Consider the following 20,817-nt stretch of genomic DNA (forward strand, 5'->3'; position numbering starts at 1 on the left):
ATAGTGTTTTAGGTATTTCTAATAAATCATTACTTAACAGATAGACATTTACAGTGTGCATTAATGAGTTTGCAAAGTCTGCTGGACTTTCTACAAAGAAAGCCCAACACTGCCTTCTTACCTTTTGGAACCCTCTACAGACTGATTATTTAAGACATTTTCATATTTGGCAGAGAGACATATATTCATTCAGTTATCTAGTATTAGCACAACAGTTGTGAGAAAGAGTCTTCTAGAGCATAGAGCTTGAGTTTGTGATGTAGAACGATAGTAACATAATTGAATGTATTTTTTTTTTTAATAAAGGAAGAGGTTGTTCTCACAGTAGAGGAGGAGGCCATAAAGTCTTATTTAACTGACAATGAACCCCTACCAATTGAAGTGCTGGATGAGATTGTAACAGAATGGTGGACCAAGGAACCTTTTCGGTAATTTAATGTTACACACTAATTCCTTTGCCAAATGTGGAATGCATCTGTATAATTAAATGCAAGTATATTACAGTATATACAAAAAAACTCACTAGCACAACTATTGCAATAAAAAGAATTAAAACAGATAAGTAATCATTTCTTGCTATGGATATATAGTCATTTTTATTCATTACACATGCAAGAAACTATTGGCTATACAAGGATTGTCCAAGGAAGAAAAAAAAATCTAAATTCCTAAATGACCAGAAAAATTTCCTATAATGGGTCACTAACTACAAGGTAACTGTAAACCATAACATCTTTATGAATATACCACAGGAAAAGACAACAACAATATACAATGATTAAAATCACATAAAATGTGGAATAACAATTCCCCTTATATGTATTTATAACAGGCAATCAATGATAAGACAGATTACCCATTTTACATAATTGTGTTACCCATTACCCATTCTGTATAATTAGAGACCAAGACCCCTTTCACATGAGTGTTATTCATTAAGCCATGTTTGTGCAAAGAAAAATGGATTCCGTTTACATCAGTTAACATCCATCTTCCATTTAGTTCCGCTCTGTTTACATTAGTTTTCATCTGTTTACAGCTGTTTTTTGTCTGCTTTTGTTTTTTAACCTCCTTGGCGGTATGATTCTTTCTGATTTTTTGTGCTGAAAGCGGTACCATTTTTTTGCATGGAAATATGTAGTTTTTTATTGTAGGCTGTAATTTTTAGGAATAACTCACTGAAATCTGTCCGAACAAGAGTCTAGTAAACATTCCGGATATGATAAAATTTGAAACACGAAATCATAAATTATAATTTAATAAATAATCATAAAAAATAATAATATAATAATAATAAATTTAATTCAATAATATAATCAAACCAAAAACACTGAAATTTGAAATACAGAGGCAAATTCGCACATCACTGAGCAAAGTCGCAAAATCGTTTTCAGTGTCTGATGACGAATTTCTCCACGAATCATTATCACTCAATTCTGCAAGTGGTTCTGATTTACTATCGCTGTTTTAAAACTGCTTTTGACATAAAGGGATGCTTTTTGGACGCCATGGACTTTTCTCAGTTTCCAGGCAGAAAGAACAGTAAAAATGCAGGCAGGGCACAGGACAAAGCAGTAGGGACAAAATGTATGTGAAATGCATTGAAACAGCAATGACAGCAAAAATGACATTTTTTAAAAAATTTTAATTTCCCGCCGGTGTCGGCGCCCGTACGTCCCGACGTCACAGGGACCGGAACACAGAAGCCGGATGCCAGCATCGACCGGAGAAGATGGCCAGGGACGCTGGAGGGGACACATCGCGGGAGCGAAGGACAAGGTAAGTGCTGCAGGGACCCCCAGAGCAGCGCCGCATGGTAAGCCCGAGTGTAGCTGGGGGTTACCGCTTTTGGTATGGAAATTTTACCCCGAGCTACACTCGGGAACACCGCTAAGGAGGTTAAAGGATAAATTAACCTTTCAGCAAAAAATAATAAATACACATTTTTTGCAGGTAAAAAAAATGTGCATTTATTATTTTTTGTTTTGGGAGCCTGTAAAGCATATGCAATGCAGGTCTCCTGCAGACCTGTCACTGTATCTGCTTCCTCGTACCTCGTACGGGGAAGCCGATACTTACTGACAGGAAGATTTAACAAACTGCCACAGTGCTCACAGCGGCATGGTAGGTCGTTGAGAACTACAGGCCGTTAGCTGCAAAGGCTGCTGGGGCTTGTAGTTTTCTCATTCACAGAACACTGCGAATGAGTGACGCGGCGAACCCCTGCTCGGCCACATTTTTTTAAATTGTGACAGCCAGCGGGAGGAGATGATCCCCCATTAGCAGTCACAACGAGGGCTCAGGGGGGTTCATTTGTAACATGTTGCATGTTCCACCCTGAATATGGGTGTAACATGTTTCGAAAGATGAACTTATCCTTTAAATAGAACAAAAATGCAGACTTGTTCCATTGAAAAAAACGGACTCGAACAGAAGTGGAAGATGTAAATGACGTCCATTTACTTCTGTTTGCCCATAGGAATGTAGTGCTGTCTGATTTTCAAAATGGACAGACTGAGCGCCTGTGTGGAAGGAGCCTAAAGACACAAGGCCAAATGAGCAGTACTTTATGAATATACTGTACATGGATATACTGCCTGCTGACTTTGTAACTAATTCATGTCAGCCATCAATGGGCAGTGAGAGACTTATTAACCTTAAAGTGTTACTAAACCCACAACAGTAAAATCAGTCTGTATATGCAGTAAAGAATGCTTGTTATGTTCACTGTAGGACCTAAGGGGTTAATCCTCTGCATTGTGTAAAAGGGCTGTTTGATGTTTTCTTCTCTTCCCCTCCTCTTGTTGAAATGACCACCTGATACAGACTGAATCCGTAGTCACATGCACATGCTCGGTTTGGTGTGTATTGCTAGAGAGTTTTTTTTTTTTCTTGGGAGAGTGCATGTGATCAGCACAGGGCCAATCAGCACTGTCCAGACAGAGGTCAGGGGTTTCACATTCTTCTAGAGCACAAAGAAAACTCCTCCTGCAAGCTGTAACCAGTGCTCTGCTGAAGTCACAAGACTGCTCTAACTGCTGATGAGAAAAGGTATTTAGCAGTTTCTATTTACTAAAATAATTGCACTTCCATGTTGTGTGTACTGTGGGAGACCAGATATAGTGAATGCAGGGTCCTGGGTTTAGTAACACTTTGAGAATGGGATCAAATTTAAATATTATACCATATGTAAAGGCAAAATAAAAAAACATATGCAGTGTACAGTATATCTATAATACATTACCCCATGTTATTTCCATTTATCCAAATACAGAAAATATGTTGATGTGCACTCAGCTCCAAGTCCTGTTGTTGGCTGAAAACACACAGCTTTTTTGTAGCTGAGTGTTGTCAGCCCTCCCAGTTGTGTTTTGCTAAATGATTCTACTCCCACTCTTCCATCTCCACCACATAAAGGTTAAGCATTCTGTAATTCAAGATGAGAGCTAGGAGGACTGTCTAAGATAACAGGGGACGTGCACACAGGACAGCTCTGCATTTCTGACAAGTTCAATCCTTTTTTCACTCCTCAAAAAGATACAACAATTAAAAAGGAGAAAATAAAATAAGTTAAAGCAGTATTAAACACAAAACCAACAATGTTACATATTGCCACTTACCAATCCTTAGATGTGGTGGTTGCATTAGTTTTCTTTTTTAGGCTATTTTCCCACTGTTTTCACCTGTTGATCTGGCCAGTAACACTTTTCCTGCCTCAGAGTGCCCCCACTCTGGATGAAGGAGCACCAGAGACACCTTTGGGGATGGGGGAGGGGGGTTAGAGGTACTTGCAAATTTAAATACATTAGTACATTGAAGCCAAACCCCAGCCCACATGTTTTAAACAGTTATAGCATCAGTTTTTTCTTTTAGGAGAAAGGTTTTACTTAAATACTGTAAATAAAAGCTGATAATTGTAAGCACCCTTGTCAATGGTAAATGGTTTGTCTCAACCCCCTAACTGCTACATCTGCAGAGCTGCTTGATCTGTTGAAAAACAATAGACAGACTGGCCGGATCACCAGGTGAAAATAAAAGAAATAAAGCCTAAAAAAAATACTGCAACCATGACATCTAAAAATTGGTAAGCAGCAGTATAATAAATGTTTGCTTTGGGGTTTAATACTGATTAAATTGTGAAGGTTTACACACATTTTAATGAAACCTGAACAAACATGATTTGAGAAAAACAATGGTGATAGATGCTACCATTAAGTCAATATGAAAATAGTAATAAGATACTCTCCTAATATAATGCTTGTATTTGATAGGTGTCTTTTATTTTTCTTTTCAGCAGGAGCTGTTATATTAAGCAAGCTTTCCAAAAATCAAGAAATGAAGGGCTACACACTGATGGTTTTATTCAAAGTAAAAATCTTTATTGAACAAAAGCCTGTAATGGTGAAAATGTGTCAGAGCAGGGTAATTCTATGGTGGGGAATCACAGCGTACCTTTTGAGTCAATAAAGTTATCTACTTTAAATGATGACATCAGTATGTGTCCCTTCGTTTCTTACATTGATACACAAAGTAGCGGGGCAGGCTCACCTGACCAGCACTCTGGTTCATCTGCAGCTGAGGGGCTGGGGAGAGTTTTGGAGTTTGGAGTGCTGTGGTTTCCTTTCTATTCCACTAACCATTCCAAAATTCAGGTTTGGACTTGTTGTGAATTTTCATCTACATTATGGCAAAGTGAAGTTGTGGACAGGCTATAGGCATTCAAGTATTTACATACAATAAATTAGCTTTAAAAAAAACCTTACAGACCTCTGTAGTTGCAAACACTGTGGATCAATCAATCAAATTTCAGAGCAGAATCACTAAATTAACTTAGCTATCTCAACTCACTCTGCCTCGTCCCATCCCCCACCAGCAGTGACTATGCAGCCTTCCAGCCTTCTTCAAAGTGGTTCTAAAGGCTCAAGGTTTTTTACCCTCATGCATTCTATGCATGAAGGTACAAAACCTTCTCTGTGCAGCATACCCCCCAGCCCCCCTAATACTCACTTAAGCCCCCTCTCAATCCAGCGATGTGCAGTAGAGTCTCGGCTATTCTGGGACTCTCTTTCCTCATTGACTGAGACAGAAGCAGGGAGCCATCAGTTCCCACTACTGTCAACCACAGCAAGTGAGCCAATGAGAAGCGAGAGAGGGTGGGGCCTAGCCACAGCTCCATGTGTGAATGGACACATGAAGCAGGGGGTGCACCCATAGCAAGCTGCTTGCTGTGGGGGCACCCAACAAGAGAGAAGGGACAGGAGCGCCGGTGGGGGACCCGAGAAGAGGAGGATCTGGGCTGCTGTGTGAAAAACCACTGCAAACAGCAGGTAAGTATAGACTATTACTATTAAAAAAAAAAGCCTTTAGAATCATTTTAATGTAAACAGTCAAGTGCTGGACTTTGGTGCTTCCACTGTAAACTGAGGATGAATTGCTTCACAGTGGCTAGACCTACTTAGGTCAGTGGGAGCTTGTTTTAAGGCTCATTTTCTAGACTGATCATGTTCTTAGCAATGTTAGGAATATGCAGATACTTGAATTTCCATATCTTGTCTATAGGTATATGTTAAATTCTGATTTGTGTCATGTTATGCTAACATTTACATGCCACAGATAGTTGGTTTTGGAGTTGGTTGGAGCTAATTTTGGTATTTCCCTGTCTCCCTTTAGCTCCACTGGATTTATTCTGGATGGATTCCCTAGCAATGTAGAAGAGGTGCAGTACATAGGAGAACGGGGCTTCTTCCCAGACATTGCTGTGTTTCTGGAAGCAGACGAGAGTGACATCTGTGACCGACTGTTACCCCCTCGGCTAGCTAAGTGGCAAGAGCGACGAAGAAGAAAAGAAGACCGCCAACGGAAATTGAGAGAGATGAAGAAGAAAATAAGGGTACTTTCCATGTGGAGTTTTAAAGAAAAATGTACACTATTTAAAAGTTATTTATGCTATCTATATCTCCTCAAAATAACATATAATTACCATGTTTTCTGTTGAAATGTTCTGTAATAAGAGCAATAGCTGCAAAGAAGTCTGTAATTGATTTTGGTTATTGCTCTTTAATTTTTTAAATGTTTAAAAGTTTATACATTGACTTTATATATAATTTTTATATTGCTTTCATCAAATCTTTATTTTAGAAATACACATTCAGTACATACATGGTACTTTTATTATACTTTATTTGCAGTGCACCTGAGCTTTCTAATAAGAAAACCCTACTATGTCAGTCATATGGCCCCGTATGGATTTTCAGACAATCAAAAAGTGAGCAGGCAGAGGCGGAGAGGGGGCTTTGTCCTTTCTCTGACTCATTCTGTTGTGTGTATCTTGTGAATACATCTACACTGCAGGAGATCTTTTTACAACTTAACAGCATAGCAGTAAAATGAATTTACAGATGTGTAAATATTGTAACTGTCTCATGTGCACCATCTGCTGGCAGTGAGTGGATATGAAATATTTTTCTACAACACCTATATTTACCTAAACTAAATATAGTTAACTAAAATATATTTTTTTTGTATGTGTTTTCAGTCCTGTACATAAAAAATAACATAGAAAATTTGTACGCGTTCCCTTCACATAAAATAAGAATGCATGTAAATTATTGAAACCAACTATAATAGTTTTGATATGTTTCCAGTTCCTTGTACAAAGGTATTTTTTTTTTTTTTGCTATATTATCCAGCCTTAAATGTTATGGGTTGCATCGACTATTTTAGTGAATATAACTGTAAAGACCAATATGATGTCAATTGCTAGAACACACTATATTGCCAAAATGTGTGGGCACTTTATCATTACCCATATATGAGCTTGGATACCCCAAACCATGGACATTATTACAGAGTTGGCTATAACAGGCTCCACTCCTTTGGCAAACCTTTCCACAAGATTTTGTAATTCTTCTGTGGAAATTGTTGCTTATTTAGCCAAAAAAGTGTTTGTTGGGTCAAAAATTTATGTTGGATGAGAGGCCTTAAAGTGGAGCTCCAGGCTCCCCCCCATAAAAATTAAAAGTCAGCAGCTACAAATCCTGTAGCTGCTGATATTTTCAAAATAAGGACACTTACCTGTCCAGGGATCCAATGATGTACTCCCCCTAGCCAGTCAACTTTGGGTGCACGTGCCGTTATCTTAAGTAAGGGAAACCAGCAGTGAAACCTTGAGACTTCACAGCCTGTTTCCTACTGTGCATTCACAAAGCATGCTGCTCTTTTTGGATGGTACCGCAGTCTCCTGGGACATGTGAAGTGACCCAGAAGGCTGTGGTGGAAGGAAGAGGGTCTGAACTTTCAGCTCAGATCACCACGGCAAATCTGGACGGAAGTGGGAGCGGGTACCTGTAAAAAATGGGTACTCACTCCCCCCTTCAGCCAAATGTGGCAGTGAAGGGGGAGGAGGTGCAAACAAATGGAACTTCTACTTTGGGCATGCCAATGCATTTGGCATTCCAACATATCCCAGAGATCAACGTTCTGTGCAATGCCACTCAAGTTCCTCAGCAACAAATTCATCAAACCTGTTCTTTATGGACCTGACTTCATGCACATGGGCACAGTCATGCTGGAACAGAAAAGGGCATTCTCCAAACTACTGCCATAAGGATGGAAGCACACAACTGTCTAAAACAGCCTTTCTCAACCTTTGCACCACAGAGGAACCTTTGAAATAAGTTTCCACTATCAGGGAACCCCTGATATATCTACAGTTCATAATTCATTAGTATGATGGTTAATGAGAAGAATGCCCTTACCCTTGGGAATTATTACCCCCTTACAGATAGCTAAAAAGATCAATCAGTGGGAACTTATCTAAGAGGAAGAAAATGCCTAAGAAACACCTAGAAACCTCTGGAGGAACCCCAGGGCTCTTAAGGAATCCTGGTTAAGAAACATTGGTCTAAAATGTATTTGTGTGCTGTAGAATTAACAGTAACCTGAACTCAAAACTATTCATTAACTCCTTGTTTAAGTGTAATGGCCAGGTATTCACAAACATTTTAACATATAGTGTACACTTTGTGTGTTTATACCACTGTTAGCACTGGGGAGAAAAAAATCCCCAAACCAAGGCTAATGACAGCAGTAATAGCATAGTAGCAGATCAAGCCCTGCCAAAACCCATGTAAAATTATTTAAAAATTGAGAGGTTTTCTTTAAGAATGTCTCCATTTAGAACAGCATACATTATATTGCCAAAAATTTGGGACACCCCTCCAAATTATTGGATTTAGGTGTTCCAGTCACAACATTCTACAAACATTTGTGAAAGAATGGGTCACTCTCAGGAACTCAGTGAAATCAAGTGTGGTGCCGTGATAGGTTGCCATCCGTGAAATTTCCTTACTACTAATTAAATATTCCACGGTCAACTGTTAGTGGTATTATACCAAAGTGGAAGCAACTGGGAACAACAGCAACTCAGCCACGAAGCGGTAGGCCACAAAAAATGAAAGCGCGGGGTCAGAGCATGCTGAAGCGCTCAGTGCGCAGAAGTCACCAACTGTCTGCAGAGTCAATAGCTAAATACCTCAGAACTTTGTGTCGCCTTCTGATTAGCACAACAACAGTGTGTAGAGAGCTTCATAGAATGGGTTTCTATGGACAAGCAGCAGCATCCAAGCCTTGTCATCACCAAGTGCAATGCAAAGCGTCGGATGCAGTGGCATGAAGCATGCTGCCACTGGACTCTAGAGCAGTTGAAACGTGTTCTCTGGAGTGAAGAATCATGCATCTCTGTCTGGCAATCCGATGGACGTGTCTGGGTTTGGCGGTTGCCAAGAGAATGGTACTTGCCTGACTGCATTGTGCCAAGTGTAAAGTTTGGTGGAAGGGGATTATGGTGTGGGGTTGTTTTTCAGGGGTTGGCCTTGGCCCTTTAGTTCCAGTGAAGGGAAATCTTAAGGTGTCAGCATATCAAGACATTCTGGACAATTTCATACTCCCAACTTTGTAGGAAAGGTTTGGGGATGGCTCCTTCCTGTTCCAACATGACTGCGCACCAGTGCACAAAGCAAGGTCCATAAAGACATGGATGAGTGAGTTTGGGGTGGAGGAACTGGACTGGCCTGCACAGAGACTGGGATACCATTAATGTTCATGTGCATGTAAAGGCAGGTCTCCCAATACTTTTGGCAATATAGTGTATGTAGTGCTGGGAAGTGAATTTGTTTCTATATAGGTTTAACTAGTAACGCTATTAAATAGGCTCTTGTTGTTACAATTTCCTAACTAATTTTAGAAATGCCAGTGAAAGTCAAGAGAGAGGAGCAGTATTTGATACTTTATCAGTGAATCATATTATGTCAATTAATTTCCTTAATACAGGGGAAATGTGGTAAATGGTCTGCAATCATTCATTTGTTCAAGTAAAACATCCTTTTTAGAAACATCTGCTTTCTTAACATCTGCTTTCTTGGTATCTTAATACATATTTGGGATGTGAAAGTACATATTTAGGTTAATATGTATTGGTGTTTGTGTCCTTTTCTTTTTTTTTTGCATCTGAGATGATGCTCATAATTTCACATTGATTAACAGATCTGTTCTAAATGATTTGTTATAGGATGAACAGATTGCCAAGAGAAGAGCTGAACTTTTAGCTGAACAAATGATAAATGCAGAAAAAGAGGTGAGAGAAGTTCCATTTCACTTACCCCTGTGTGAAACTTGTCTATTCCACTTAACAACAGATTACATTATCTTACAAATAAAGATTCCATTTTACTGTATCTCAGGATAGTACAAACATATTACAAAGCACATACAAACATTCATATTATTCTCACAATTGGACATTATACTACAGTGACACACACTCAAGAACCATGTGAGATATTAGCCATTTAAAAGGACCTTGTTGTGTAAGAAAAATATATAAAGCAAGAACGTACTGATAAAGAGAGGAGGGAACACCTAAAGTGGTTGTAAACCCTTACATAAACTCAGTGAAGTGACTGGCCTCAGGTCATACACAGAGATGAAACAAATCCTCCTACATATGTTGTACCAGTTTATCTGCAGTCTTCTCTTTTCTACATCTGTTCAAAGTGCTAAATTTATAAAGCTTGTCTGAGATTCCAGAAAATGGGGGCGGATAGCTGAAATTAAACACTGTGGAGCTCAGTGAGGAGAGCTTTGAGAGCTGATTGGAGGGAAGGGACACACCTCCCTTCACACAGTACACAGGTACAGAGTTGAGGTTGTCAATCACAGGCTGTGTGCTGGAGATCCCTCCCCTGTAATAATTTTTATCTTGGTGTCAGGAAAAACTTAGCAGAAGTGACTCATACAGATAGCAGAGGAACAAGGCAGCAGAGATAAATGACACTTAGTGCTCTGGATTGAGACTGAATTGAGAAGTACATGCAATAGAGTGATGTTTTGTTCGTATTTCATATCTGTAATTTACAACCACTTTAACTTGCAAGTGAACTCCACTCTGTTTATGAGCTATGATCCCAAGAAGCCCACTGGAAACTGAAACATGTGGGAGCGTAAATCTTCTGAGTCCTGCCGATCTCTGAAATGGCATCATTACAGGGGGCAGTAGTGATGTGAAGGTCAGCAATAGGCGTTCATTAGGTTCATGTGCATTGCAGTAAAGCTTGCGTAGTAGTATGCCTGTTAACACAATGGATAGATATGAAGCCAACCAAATCCTTGAAGTCTGTATAAATTTGAATGCGTTATCAATTAACAATTCAGAAAGCCCACACATGCTGTTTGTAGAGGCCTACTGTGTAGATGACAGTTTGTCATTGTATTTTTAAGCATATATAGATAGACATTCACTTAAAAGGAATCTTAATATTATAATTTGTAATAGAGATTTTAGCAGTGAATTTATACATGATAAGATTTGTTTAATTTATCAGACGAAAAAAGATCCTGAGGCCAGTGATGAGGAAGATGAGGAGGAAGAAGAAGAGGAAGAGATAGACCCTATTGAGCAAATTATTTCTGAAGAATTTCCAGAAGAAGAGGAAGAGGAGCAGGAGGAAGAAGAACAAGAGGAGGATGCCATAGAGAGAATGAAATCTGAGATTGGAGAAAAATGTGAAGCCGATGGTGAATCACTTCAGACAGTAAAGGTAAGAAAAATACTCCTCTGCTTTTATAGTTTGTATATTTTTTATAAATAAGGTTGACTTTCTTTTCTGTACTTGTAATATTTTTAAACTCCAGCATATTAACTTTACCTCCACTTCCTAGTACTCTCACACTAAACGGGACACAACATCTCTATGACCATAACGTAATCAAAATAATTATTCACATCAGCCACTGCTCACTCAATTCTTGGTTTCCAAAGGTATGTGTAAGTTGCTTTCTCCATTTCTGTACCCATTAAAGTGGAACTGAGCTGCCACAGGTCCCCAGGAACACATGCCATAATGTGCAAGTTTGCACAATACACTTATACATTATGGCAAATGTACCTCTCAGTTTGCAGTCCTCCAGTGATGCAAGGTTTGTGTACCACCGTTATCACTGTTACTATGTTCTTTGCTGCTTCTTCCAGACCAGCATCTACTTTCTTCCACCATTGAGTTACAAGGAGGATTTTTGATTGGCCAGATGTTGGCACCAAAATGTATCAGTTCCGTCCCACATGGATAGAGCACCTACACCCCTGGCGTTGTAAACACCATATTGGACACATGTCTCCTGGCCAGAGGCCTGCTCACAACATTCCTGGCCGAAGGTGTTAATAGTCAAAGAAAAGGAAAGTCCACACATGAATGCATTTCCAGCGCTTTACTGCAAAGTCACATCTTCACATTACTTCCCGTGACATTTAACACTTGACATGTTATCAGAATCTTCAGCACGGAACACAATGTGCAAAGTTAAACATTCTGTAGTAGTCATTTCAGTACAGAGCACAAGTATACTACTTTTAGTCAAAGTCACCTTCCCTCCCCTCCATTCCTCTTCATGGGAGCACCACAGGATTGGGACCACCTCCTCATGTATACTAAGTCTCTCAACAATAGACTTCCATAGCCATAGGACCTGCATCTGAGGGTCAGGGGTGCAAGGCCCTTCCATTAGTATACTGCCACTCTCTCCCAAATGTCCCATCTATAGCTTTGACCAGCCAGGCAAGTTCCCTGATGACCTCTATTCCCAAGTTTCACTTTCCCTCACGTTTAAAAGACTCTGTTCAGGTCTCTCAGGTCATGCACTATGCTACAGGACCTGCAAAAGAAAGCCAAGGGTAGACAAGGTGACTACAGCTTTCCTCAATCGACCTGTGCCACTTCTCCCGGGAATTCAGCCCTGCATAGGGCTTTTTAGATCAGCTCAATACAGGATTACATATTTGCAGCTTTGGGGTGTTCTGTTTCCATATCCCATCTCACCAGGTCACACCCACACTGGCATTTATATAGGCACTAACTCCATCTACTACATCGCTAGAGGAGGGCTTTCCGTAAATGGGGAGCTGTCACCTGCTTATAATTTTCCCCTTTCCATACCACATTGGCCATAGAGCCATCTCGTGGCAGGCAAGCTAACTGCACTTGCCAACAGGGAGGCCATTGATCATTGTTCTCCCTCACATACCCACAGGAATTACAGTACATTGTCCTAGCACTGAACTGTGTGTGCAAAGAGTGACCCAAATGATCTGCTCAATTTGTATCCAGTCATGTTAGGCCTCTCACTACATAGTGTTGATAAATTTAAAGGAGATTTTACAATCGGGCTGTAATGTGTTTGAACAGTGTTATCCCTGAAGTAAGAAACCTCATGTTTGAATAACAAAGGAAAACTGGTGCTAATAGGATCATTTTCTGGTTAACAATAGTATTATATCATGAAATCTGCTCTTAGACTTCACAGTTAGCCTGGATTCACATATGTGCAGTGCGGTATATCACATGTGATTCGCACATGAACTGTACCACATTCCTGTGCAAATCACATGAGATTTGTGTGCGGTGCGATTGGAGCCATACATTTTGTATGGCTCTATTCACACTGCACCCACACCAAAAACGTGCAGGACCCTTTTTTGGGTCTGCACTAGAATCGGATCGCATAGGTATTCACACCTATGTGATCCGATTCTGCACATTGCACTGTGCTTTGTGGACCACTTTTGGGGTGTTGTTAACATACACACCCGCGGCGGTTCGTATGAATGGGGTGCGATTCTGATGCGGTGCGGAATTCGCACTTAAAATGTTGCGAATTCCGCACCGCATCAGTGTGAACCAGGGCTAAAACATTAAAGTTTACTGTAAGTAAAGAGAGCCAGTGCTGGACCAGGGATCAGATTGTGGGGGAAATTACTGGGGAGAAGGTGGGAATTGCAGATGAACTAAAAAAATAATTAGTTATATATTACACATGATGATTATTAAAAAAAATGGAATTGGGCTTTAAAAGTAATATACTAATTGTTGTACACATATAATTGTTAAATAATTACATATATATTATTTGTAATGTAATAATATTTGTATCATATTCTTGTTTTTTTTTCAAATGACAGGATGAATTTCAAAGCCTAATGATACCATGTGTTACAGTCAATACAAGCCGTAAATTGCACATTGTGCATTTCCAGCTATATGAAAAACTAAAAAACCTAGTGGAAAATCGAGAAAGTCTCTTTGAAAAATGTTTTCCTATTAGCCTGTTCCTTGCAAGCAAGATGCTTCATATGTCATATAAGCATCCCAGTATCTTTAGACGATGGGACCCTGTCAAGGTATTGTTAAATAGTGTAGAGTACGTAAATTACAGTTTGCTATTGTGGATACAGTGTCACATGCTTATTCCTCACTAGAAGGTAATATGGTAAAGTTATTTTTTGCCTGCCACCGCTTGCTGCCTTCAGAGTCTTCCACTGAATACCTTCATTGCCTGTCTGCTGTGGCTTAGCTCTTACTAGCATTGCACATTAAAGGAAACCTGTAGACAAAATAATGCAGGCTTTCATTGCTGACTGTATCTTGAAAATGTTAGTTGGCTGTATATCTGTAGATCAAAAATGTCAGCGCCCCAAATGTGTGTAATTAGAATAATAGGTCATAGGTCAACAATGGTAGACTTCATAATTTCCCAATACAGATTTTTCTACACCAGTAAGATGGAAATAATTTTTTTAAAAAAGCTGGTTAATTTGCACACCACAATTAATTTTAAAACCTGCATTAGGAAATTACACTGAAATCTAATTGGATGCTGGGTACAATAGCTCTGTTGTCTTTTAGCACTACTTTTAACTTTCTTTCAAACACTGAGGCCTATTGATAAATTATAGATTAGAGAAGAGAGGTAAAGTAACTGTCTATTATGCTAATGAATCAGTTCCTGCTTAGCATTGCCATATTATCTATGGAACTTAAACTTTCATGGTAAGAGGCTCCTGATTCAGATAATCTAATGTCTACAGAGCAGCCTCAGACAGTCTCATGCAATTGTTTTGCAAGGAGATTTGCAAGTGGGTTTAAGAGCACTGTCATTATTTATTCCCCCGAGATAAGTTGGTAATGGCACTCACTGCTCCCGGTGAAGCCACATCTCCCTACCATCTTTGGTAGGCTAAAATGGAAAGCTGATCTATACTGGACGAGGGTGCGTTTCTCTGCGCACCATCTGGCCAATTGATGAATGTAAAATATATAACCTTTATTTAAATATATAGAAAATGTATGCTCAACTGTAATTAATGCCTATTGGAGTGGAATGTACTGCGCACATCAATATGACTGGATACCATTTCAATTATTTACCTTACATCCAAATGGTTAATAACATCAGACCAAATCAAATACCATACTGTTTTAGATGAAGTGATGGCATACAAAGAGGCACTGTGGTTTGATCATAAGCCTAGCAGCTTGAATATATAATCTCTGTTAAGGAAATGGAGTTATCCCATGGACAAAACTAATTAGATAGTATAATCTATCTTGCTACAGATATGCAATATGGGTACACTCATCCACAGGCTGAAATGTCAGCCTCTCATGGATAAGCCCCATACATCACCGTATCCAGACAAAAATACCTCACTGTCTTGAAGAATGCAAATGATGCACTGTAAAATGCAGTACAGACCTCTCCAAAAAAAAAAGGGGGGGGGAGTGAATACCATGTGCATCAAAAAAGTACTCCCAAAGACAGACCCAAAGAAAAGGAAACTCTACATGTTTCGCTCCAAAAAACAGAGCTTTGTATAAAGAATAAAATAGATCACATAGTGGCTGGAAGTTGTGCTCAGCTGCACATGGTGGCAAAATGGCATCCATCGTTTGTTTCACCTCTATATATAGAGATAGCCATCAAAATGGCTCCTGCACATGCTCAGTTCCTCAACATAGGAGATGGTAATTAAGTGGGTTTAAGAGCACTGTCATTATTTATTCCCCCAAGATAAGTTGGTATTGGCACTGCTCCTGGAGAAGCCACATCTGATCCCCGCCATCTTCAGTAAGCTAAAATGGAAAGCTGGTACCACCCAAGTGCTCTTGTTTAGGCCATCATTAAACATTTGAATTGAGCTTGTGTGTCAGACTGTCCAAATGGTCAGCTTTAGATAGGGATGTTTCTGCAGCAAAACTGAAAGGATAAAACGCTAGAAAAGTAGGTGGAATGAATAAAAACTGTTATGGGGATTGTGTTAGTGGGTCTAAATTAGCTAGCTTTGACTATTCACTTTTTATGATTTTTCATGTCATCTCTGAGCTAGATAGTAGGTTGATTTAAGTTTTTATTTATTTTTTAATAAGGCTTTAATTTTTGGAAAACTGAATCCTTGGTTTTGTAGTCTAAACTGTCTAACCAAACTTTTTTCTACTATAGCTCAGCCAAGGAGAAGTTATAAAGCCTTTGCAAAATCAAGAAAATCCTACTTTCCCTCTGATTTACCGACAATATATTTACTTTTTTTCAACAAAAGAAAACAGAATCGCATTTATGAAGAACCCTATTAAATTTATCCATCAGCCAAAGCCTAAACCCTCAGTGCCTGTTAGAATTGCAGTTGTTGGACCTCCCAAATCTGGAAAAACCACAAGTAAGACTATTGCTTGTACAGCAATTAATTTAAAAAAAGCCTAGTAGATTTGGCTACTAAAAACACCACTGTTCTATATGGCTTCATACACATTGACGTCTAGAGGTTTCATAGTCCTCCATTGTAAAATCCCCAGCACTATTGGCGTGTACACAAGTACAACCACTCACTTGCATGGGTGGCTGCATACAGAACCTGTGGCTGATTTTATGTTAGAGGAGTTTGAATTCTCTAGGCATTCTCTGTGAGTCCTATGAGTATGGTTATCTTAGTCAAATGACATCTCTGTAGGACCTCTATAGTGAGGATAAATGTATTTTGACAATTTTAAATGCAGATTATTCAGTATTTTGGAAAATTCATATTATTTACGTTTTCAAACTACTAAATGCTTCCAACAGGGGGAGAGAGGATATAATTATATTTTTCTTCAAAGAACACATTTTAACTGTTTGGGAAACATTGTACATATTGTAATAAAACCTGTATGAAGCAGTAAACGCAAAACCAAAAATGTAATATATTTCACCTTTCCAGTCATTAGATGTGGTGGTTGTCTTTTTATAGGCTGTTTTCACTTTGTTTTCACCCAGTGATCTGGCTAGTACTACAGATTTAGATACAGTAACAAATTGAAGTGAAAGTCAAGCTAATTCATTTTAAGCAGTTACAGTACCAGTTTTTTTCCCTTTTGGGAGAAAGGTTTACATAAATAAATAAAACCTGATCATTTTAAGCACCATGCCAGTGTTAAATGTTTTGTCTCTGCCTGCTAACTGCTACATCTGCAGGACAGCTTGTTCTGTTGAAAAACAACAGACTTACTAACTAGATCACCAGATTAAAATAAAAGAAAGAAAAATGAATGCAGCTATCACATCTAATTATAAGCTGCAAAAAATAAATGTTTGCTTATGGGTTTAAATAATATCTAAACCCAACATTTCATATTCCTGATATTTGCCTGCTGTACCATGTACAGTACTGTGCAAAAGTTTTAGGCAGGTGTGAAAAAATGCTGTAAATTAAGAATGCTTTCAGAAATAGAGGTTTTTAAGGTTTATTTTTATCAATTAAAATGGAAAGTAAATGAACAGAAGAGAAGTCCAAATCAAATCAAATCAAATCAATATTTGATGTGACCACCCTTTGTCTTTAAAATAGCATAAATTCTTCAATTCTTCTAGGTACACTTGCACACAGTTTTTGAAGGAACTTGGCAGGTAGATTGTTCCAAACATCTTGGAGAACTAACTACAGATCTTCTGTGAATGTAGGCTGCCTCCGATCCTTTTGTCTCTTCATGTAATCCCATACAGACTCGATCATGTTGAGATCAGGGCTCTGTGGGGGCAAAACCATCATTTCCAGGACTCCTTGTTTTTAAGTTCTCAGTGACATTGGCTGCATGTTTGAGGCTGTTGTGCTGCTGCAGAATACATTTGTGGCCAATTACATGTCTCCCTGATGGTTTGGCATAATGGATAAGTATCTGCCTGTATCTCTCAGCATTGAGTACACTATTGACCCTGACCAAATCTCCAACTCCATTTCTAGAAATGCAGCCCCAAACTTGCAAGGAATCTCCACCCTGCTTCACTGTTTCCTGCAGACACACATTATTGTACCGATCTCCAGCCCTTCACAAACAGTCTCCTGATACAACCAAATATTTCAGATTTTGACTCATCAGTCCATAGCACCTGCTGCCATTTTTTTCCACCCCAGTTCCTATGTTTTCATGCATAGAAACAAGGCTGAGTGACTCAACTATACGTGAAAACATTGAAACTGTTCTGTATGTAATGGTCAACCTTTCTTAGTAGAGCCTACTGTGTCACTTACCTTGCTTCTCCTTCCAGCAATGTTCAGTGTGTGGCCGGCCCAGCACTACACAGCCTGTGAAATGTTGATTATGTTCCCACAGGTCCTCCTTCATAGTGCACACCGTCGCCCTGTTCATTTCTATGGGTGACTCATTTACCAGCTGTCAGTGGAATATGGCTCACCAACAGGAATGAATGGGGCCAGGGCTTCCATTTTAAAGATGGGTTGGCAAAGATATTTTCACTAGAAAGGCTGTGTGGCTCTGGGCAGGGCTGTGCTGTGGTGATCATTGGAAAGAAGAGCTAGTGAACTTCACATTAACAGAGCAGGCTGTACTGTACGTTAAAGTATTAATAGTTCAAGAGGGATTCATATCAAATCTGTGTTAGATGTGTTTCATAAATATAAAATAATTAACTTTCAAAATTATTAAACTGCAAAATGTGTTTGCATCTTTTCCAGTTTGGTAACATCTGTTCCTTTATATGTTTCAGTCGCCAACATGTTTGCTAGCATATATGGCCTAAAGCGTCTGTCAATGGGGGATGCCATTCGGTCTGTGTTAGAAAATCAGCCAGACACAGAGCTTGCATTAGACATAAAAGGTCTTCTTGTAAAGGGGCTAGCTGTGCCTGATGAGCTTGCAATCAGATGTCTAGAAGTGGCACTGATGGATCTTCCATGTAATACTACAGGGTAAGTTTACTTTACAATAAAAAATTGTGCTTTGCTGTTTGAGGTGCCTGACTCAATATAGTGTCGAGTCAGGTTTGGGGGTTCACAAACGAGACCTTTCAGATGAGATAGTGAGTCCAAATCGATAAAGAAAGGTGCATTTATTACACTGCAGTGGAGATAATATAGCATACAGACGTTCACCTCATGTGAGGTGGACCAAAGTGATCAATATATCTAACTCTTAAACTTTAAACTGATACATATATAATCATAAAATCCAGGCATGTCATAAAAAGTCCAGGAGTGATCGTATAGTTTTAGTCCAATCAAATCCTCATATGCTTAACAGCAAGCTCAGAGTTAAATGGGTGTTAACATCATGTGATTTGTCCAAAATAGAGACTTGTGGTCATCCGCCATGACAGTTGCTGGTTCAAACTGGTTTGACCACAAAATTCTTTTCTTAAACTTGAAACAGGAAGATAGCTGGCTGGTTCACCTTGTAGATGCTTACGTCACAGGCACAAACTTCAAACCACATTTCCTAGGTGAAAGAAAGGGCAAGTGCATTAAATGCTCTTTTAGGAGAAATGACAGTATATATGTTTATAAGAACCTTCATTATTAGTCCCCCTATATTTCTACTCAATAGGAACCCTGATTTAGCCATGCAAACAAATATTCCCATTTCACACTGTATTAGGGCCTAATCATAGAGCCCTATCAGTGTGTCGTAGGCTAAAAGAGTTTCTTTTTTTCTCGGTGTCTGCAAATGCATGTTTTGTGATCTTTTTTTTTAAATTTCACTATTAGGCTGGGTGAGCCAAAATATTTATATAGATATCTGCAAACGATTTTTTGAAAACTGCGGGGTGTACTTATAAAAATGATGCTCCCATTTACACAGAACGAATGTACATGCAGTTTCGCAAGACGAATAGCTCTACACATTTTAAAAACACTCCTATGTACTTACGAACCTTGGGGAATGTATTGTGCTTTTCAAATAGTTTCTGATAATGAGTAGTTTTGCAAAAAAGCAGAAGTATTGTCCTATGAAATGTGCCTACATTCAAAAGTAAATGAAGACCTCCTAATAATCGCTCCCCTCATATTATTTGTGTGACTTTATGTTTACAATTGTTTTAACAATCCTCATTAGTACTGACTATTAACAAGTACCAATGAAACTCTCAATCTTCTCCTAGGGTGGTTCTGGATGGATATCCAGCAACTGAACAACAAGCTGTCCTTCTGCAAGCCTGCAGCATAATTCCTATAAAGATCTTCGAATTAGAAATACCAATGAAAGAGATTTTAAACAGAGGACAACTGGATAAAAAGGAATCAAAAAGGTACCATCTTTATGTTAATTAATTCAGTTGATGTGTTCTTTTTGATGGTGCTTGTGGATTCAGATTAAAATGCAGGCATTGCTCCTTTCCTATTTGGCGAGGTACGGTTGCTTCAGGTAAAGATTATGCGTTTTATCTGGGCCGATAAACGCCTCAGAGTTTCCAGAACTACGCTTTTTGTCCATAGACTCCAGGGTGGCCTTGGGGTTCCCAATGTTACTAAATATTATCAGGCGAGCCAGATCGCCCCGCTATCTATGTTGCATGCTTCCTCAGACATACCTCTCTGGGTCCTCCTGGAATTATCTAATTGTGCCCCTATTGCGATATCGACACTTCTATGGCTTCCCCCTGCTCTGCGCCCCACGGCACTGAGTCCGATTTTGCTCCATGGCTTACAAGTGTGGGACTTGGTACGTTACTCCAGTGGCCTAATGTCACCTTTTTTGCCTTTGCTCCCAATCACTAACAACCCCCTCTTCCCACCAGGTTTAGATCAACCAAGGGCGTTTTCATGGTGGGTGATCAATGGATTTTTACAGGTACGACACTTTTTGTCCTCTCGGTTCTTCCCTACCTGGAATTCTCTTCGGGAGTCACGGGATGTCCCTCCGGTGGAATTTTTTCGTTACCTTCAATTGGCTGCTCTCATTGCGGGGCACTTCTGTCTTCCCGTACCAGAAATCTGCCTTTGAACTGCTTTGCCAACAGCGGCCGGGCGCCCCAGACCTTATTTCCCTTCCTTATGCAGCTTTGAATAGACGCTCGTCGCATACTTCTCTTTCATATGTCGTTCAGTGGGAGCGCGACCTGGGAGTGGCTGTGGATCCGGGGGACTGGAATAAGGCCTGGTCACTCATAGCTAAATGCTCATTTAATACGACCACGCTGGAGGCGGCTTACAAGGTATTGTTT

General features: G+C 39.5%; 1 protein-coding gene across 1 annotated transcript in view; it reads left to right on the top strand.

Moving 5' to 3' along the window:
• AK9 (adenylate kinase 9) overlaps window positions 1–20,817 on the top strand; it is a 125,328-nt gene that overhangs the window by 83,435 nt on the left and 21,076 nt on the right. Inside the window, exons 25-32 of the mRNA XM_089664724.1 lie at window positions 307–428; window positions 5,671–5,890; window positions 9,569–9,634; window positions 10,881–11,096; window positions 13,511–13,729; window positions 15,829–16,042; window positions 18,364–18,565; window positions 19,756–19,902. Coding sequence (XP_089520850.1) covers window positions 307–428; window positions 5,671–5,890; window positions 9,569–9,634; window positions 10,881–11,096; window positions 13,511–13,729; window positions 15,829–16,042; window positions 18,364–18,565; window positions 19,756–19,902 — 1,406 coding nt within the window. The remainder of the gene's footprint in view (window positions 1–306; window positions 429–5,670; window positions 5,891–9,568; window positions 9,635–10,880; window positions 11,097–13,510; window positions 13,730–15,828; window positions 16,043–18,363; window positions 18,566–19,755; window positions 19,903–20,817) is intronic.

Source organism: Staurois parvus, unplaced genomic scaffold, assembly GCF_062004578.1.
Source record: "Staurois parvus isolate SC_StPar_1 unplaced genomic scaffold, SC_StPar_1.0 ptg000048l, whole genome shotgun sequence".
NCBI lineage: Eukaryota > Metazoa > Chordata > Amphibia > Anura > Ranidae > Staurois > Staurois parvus.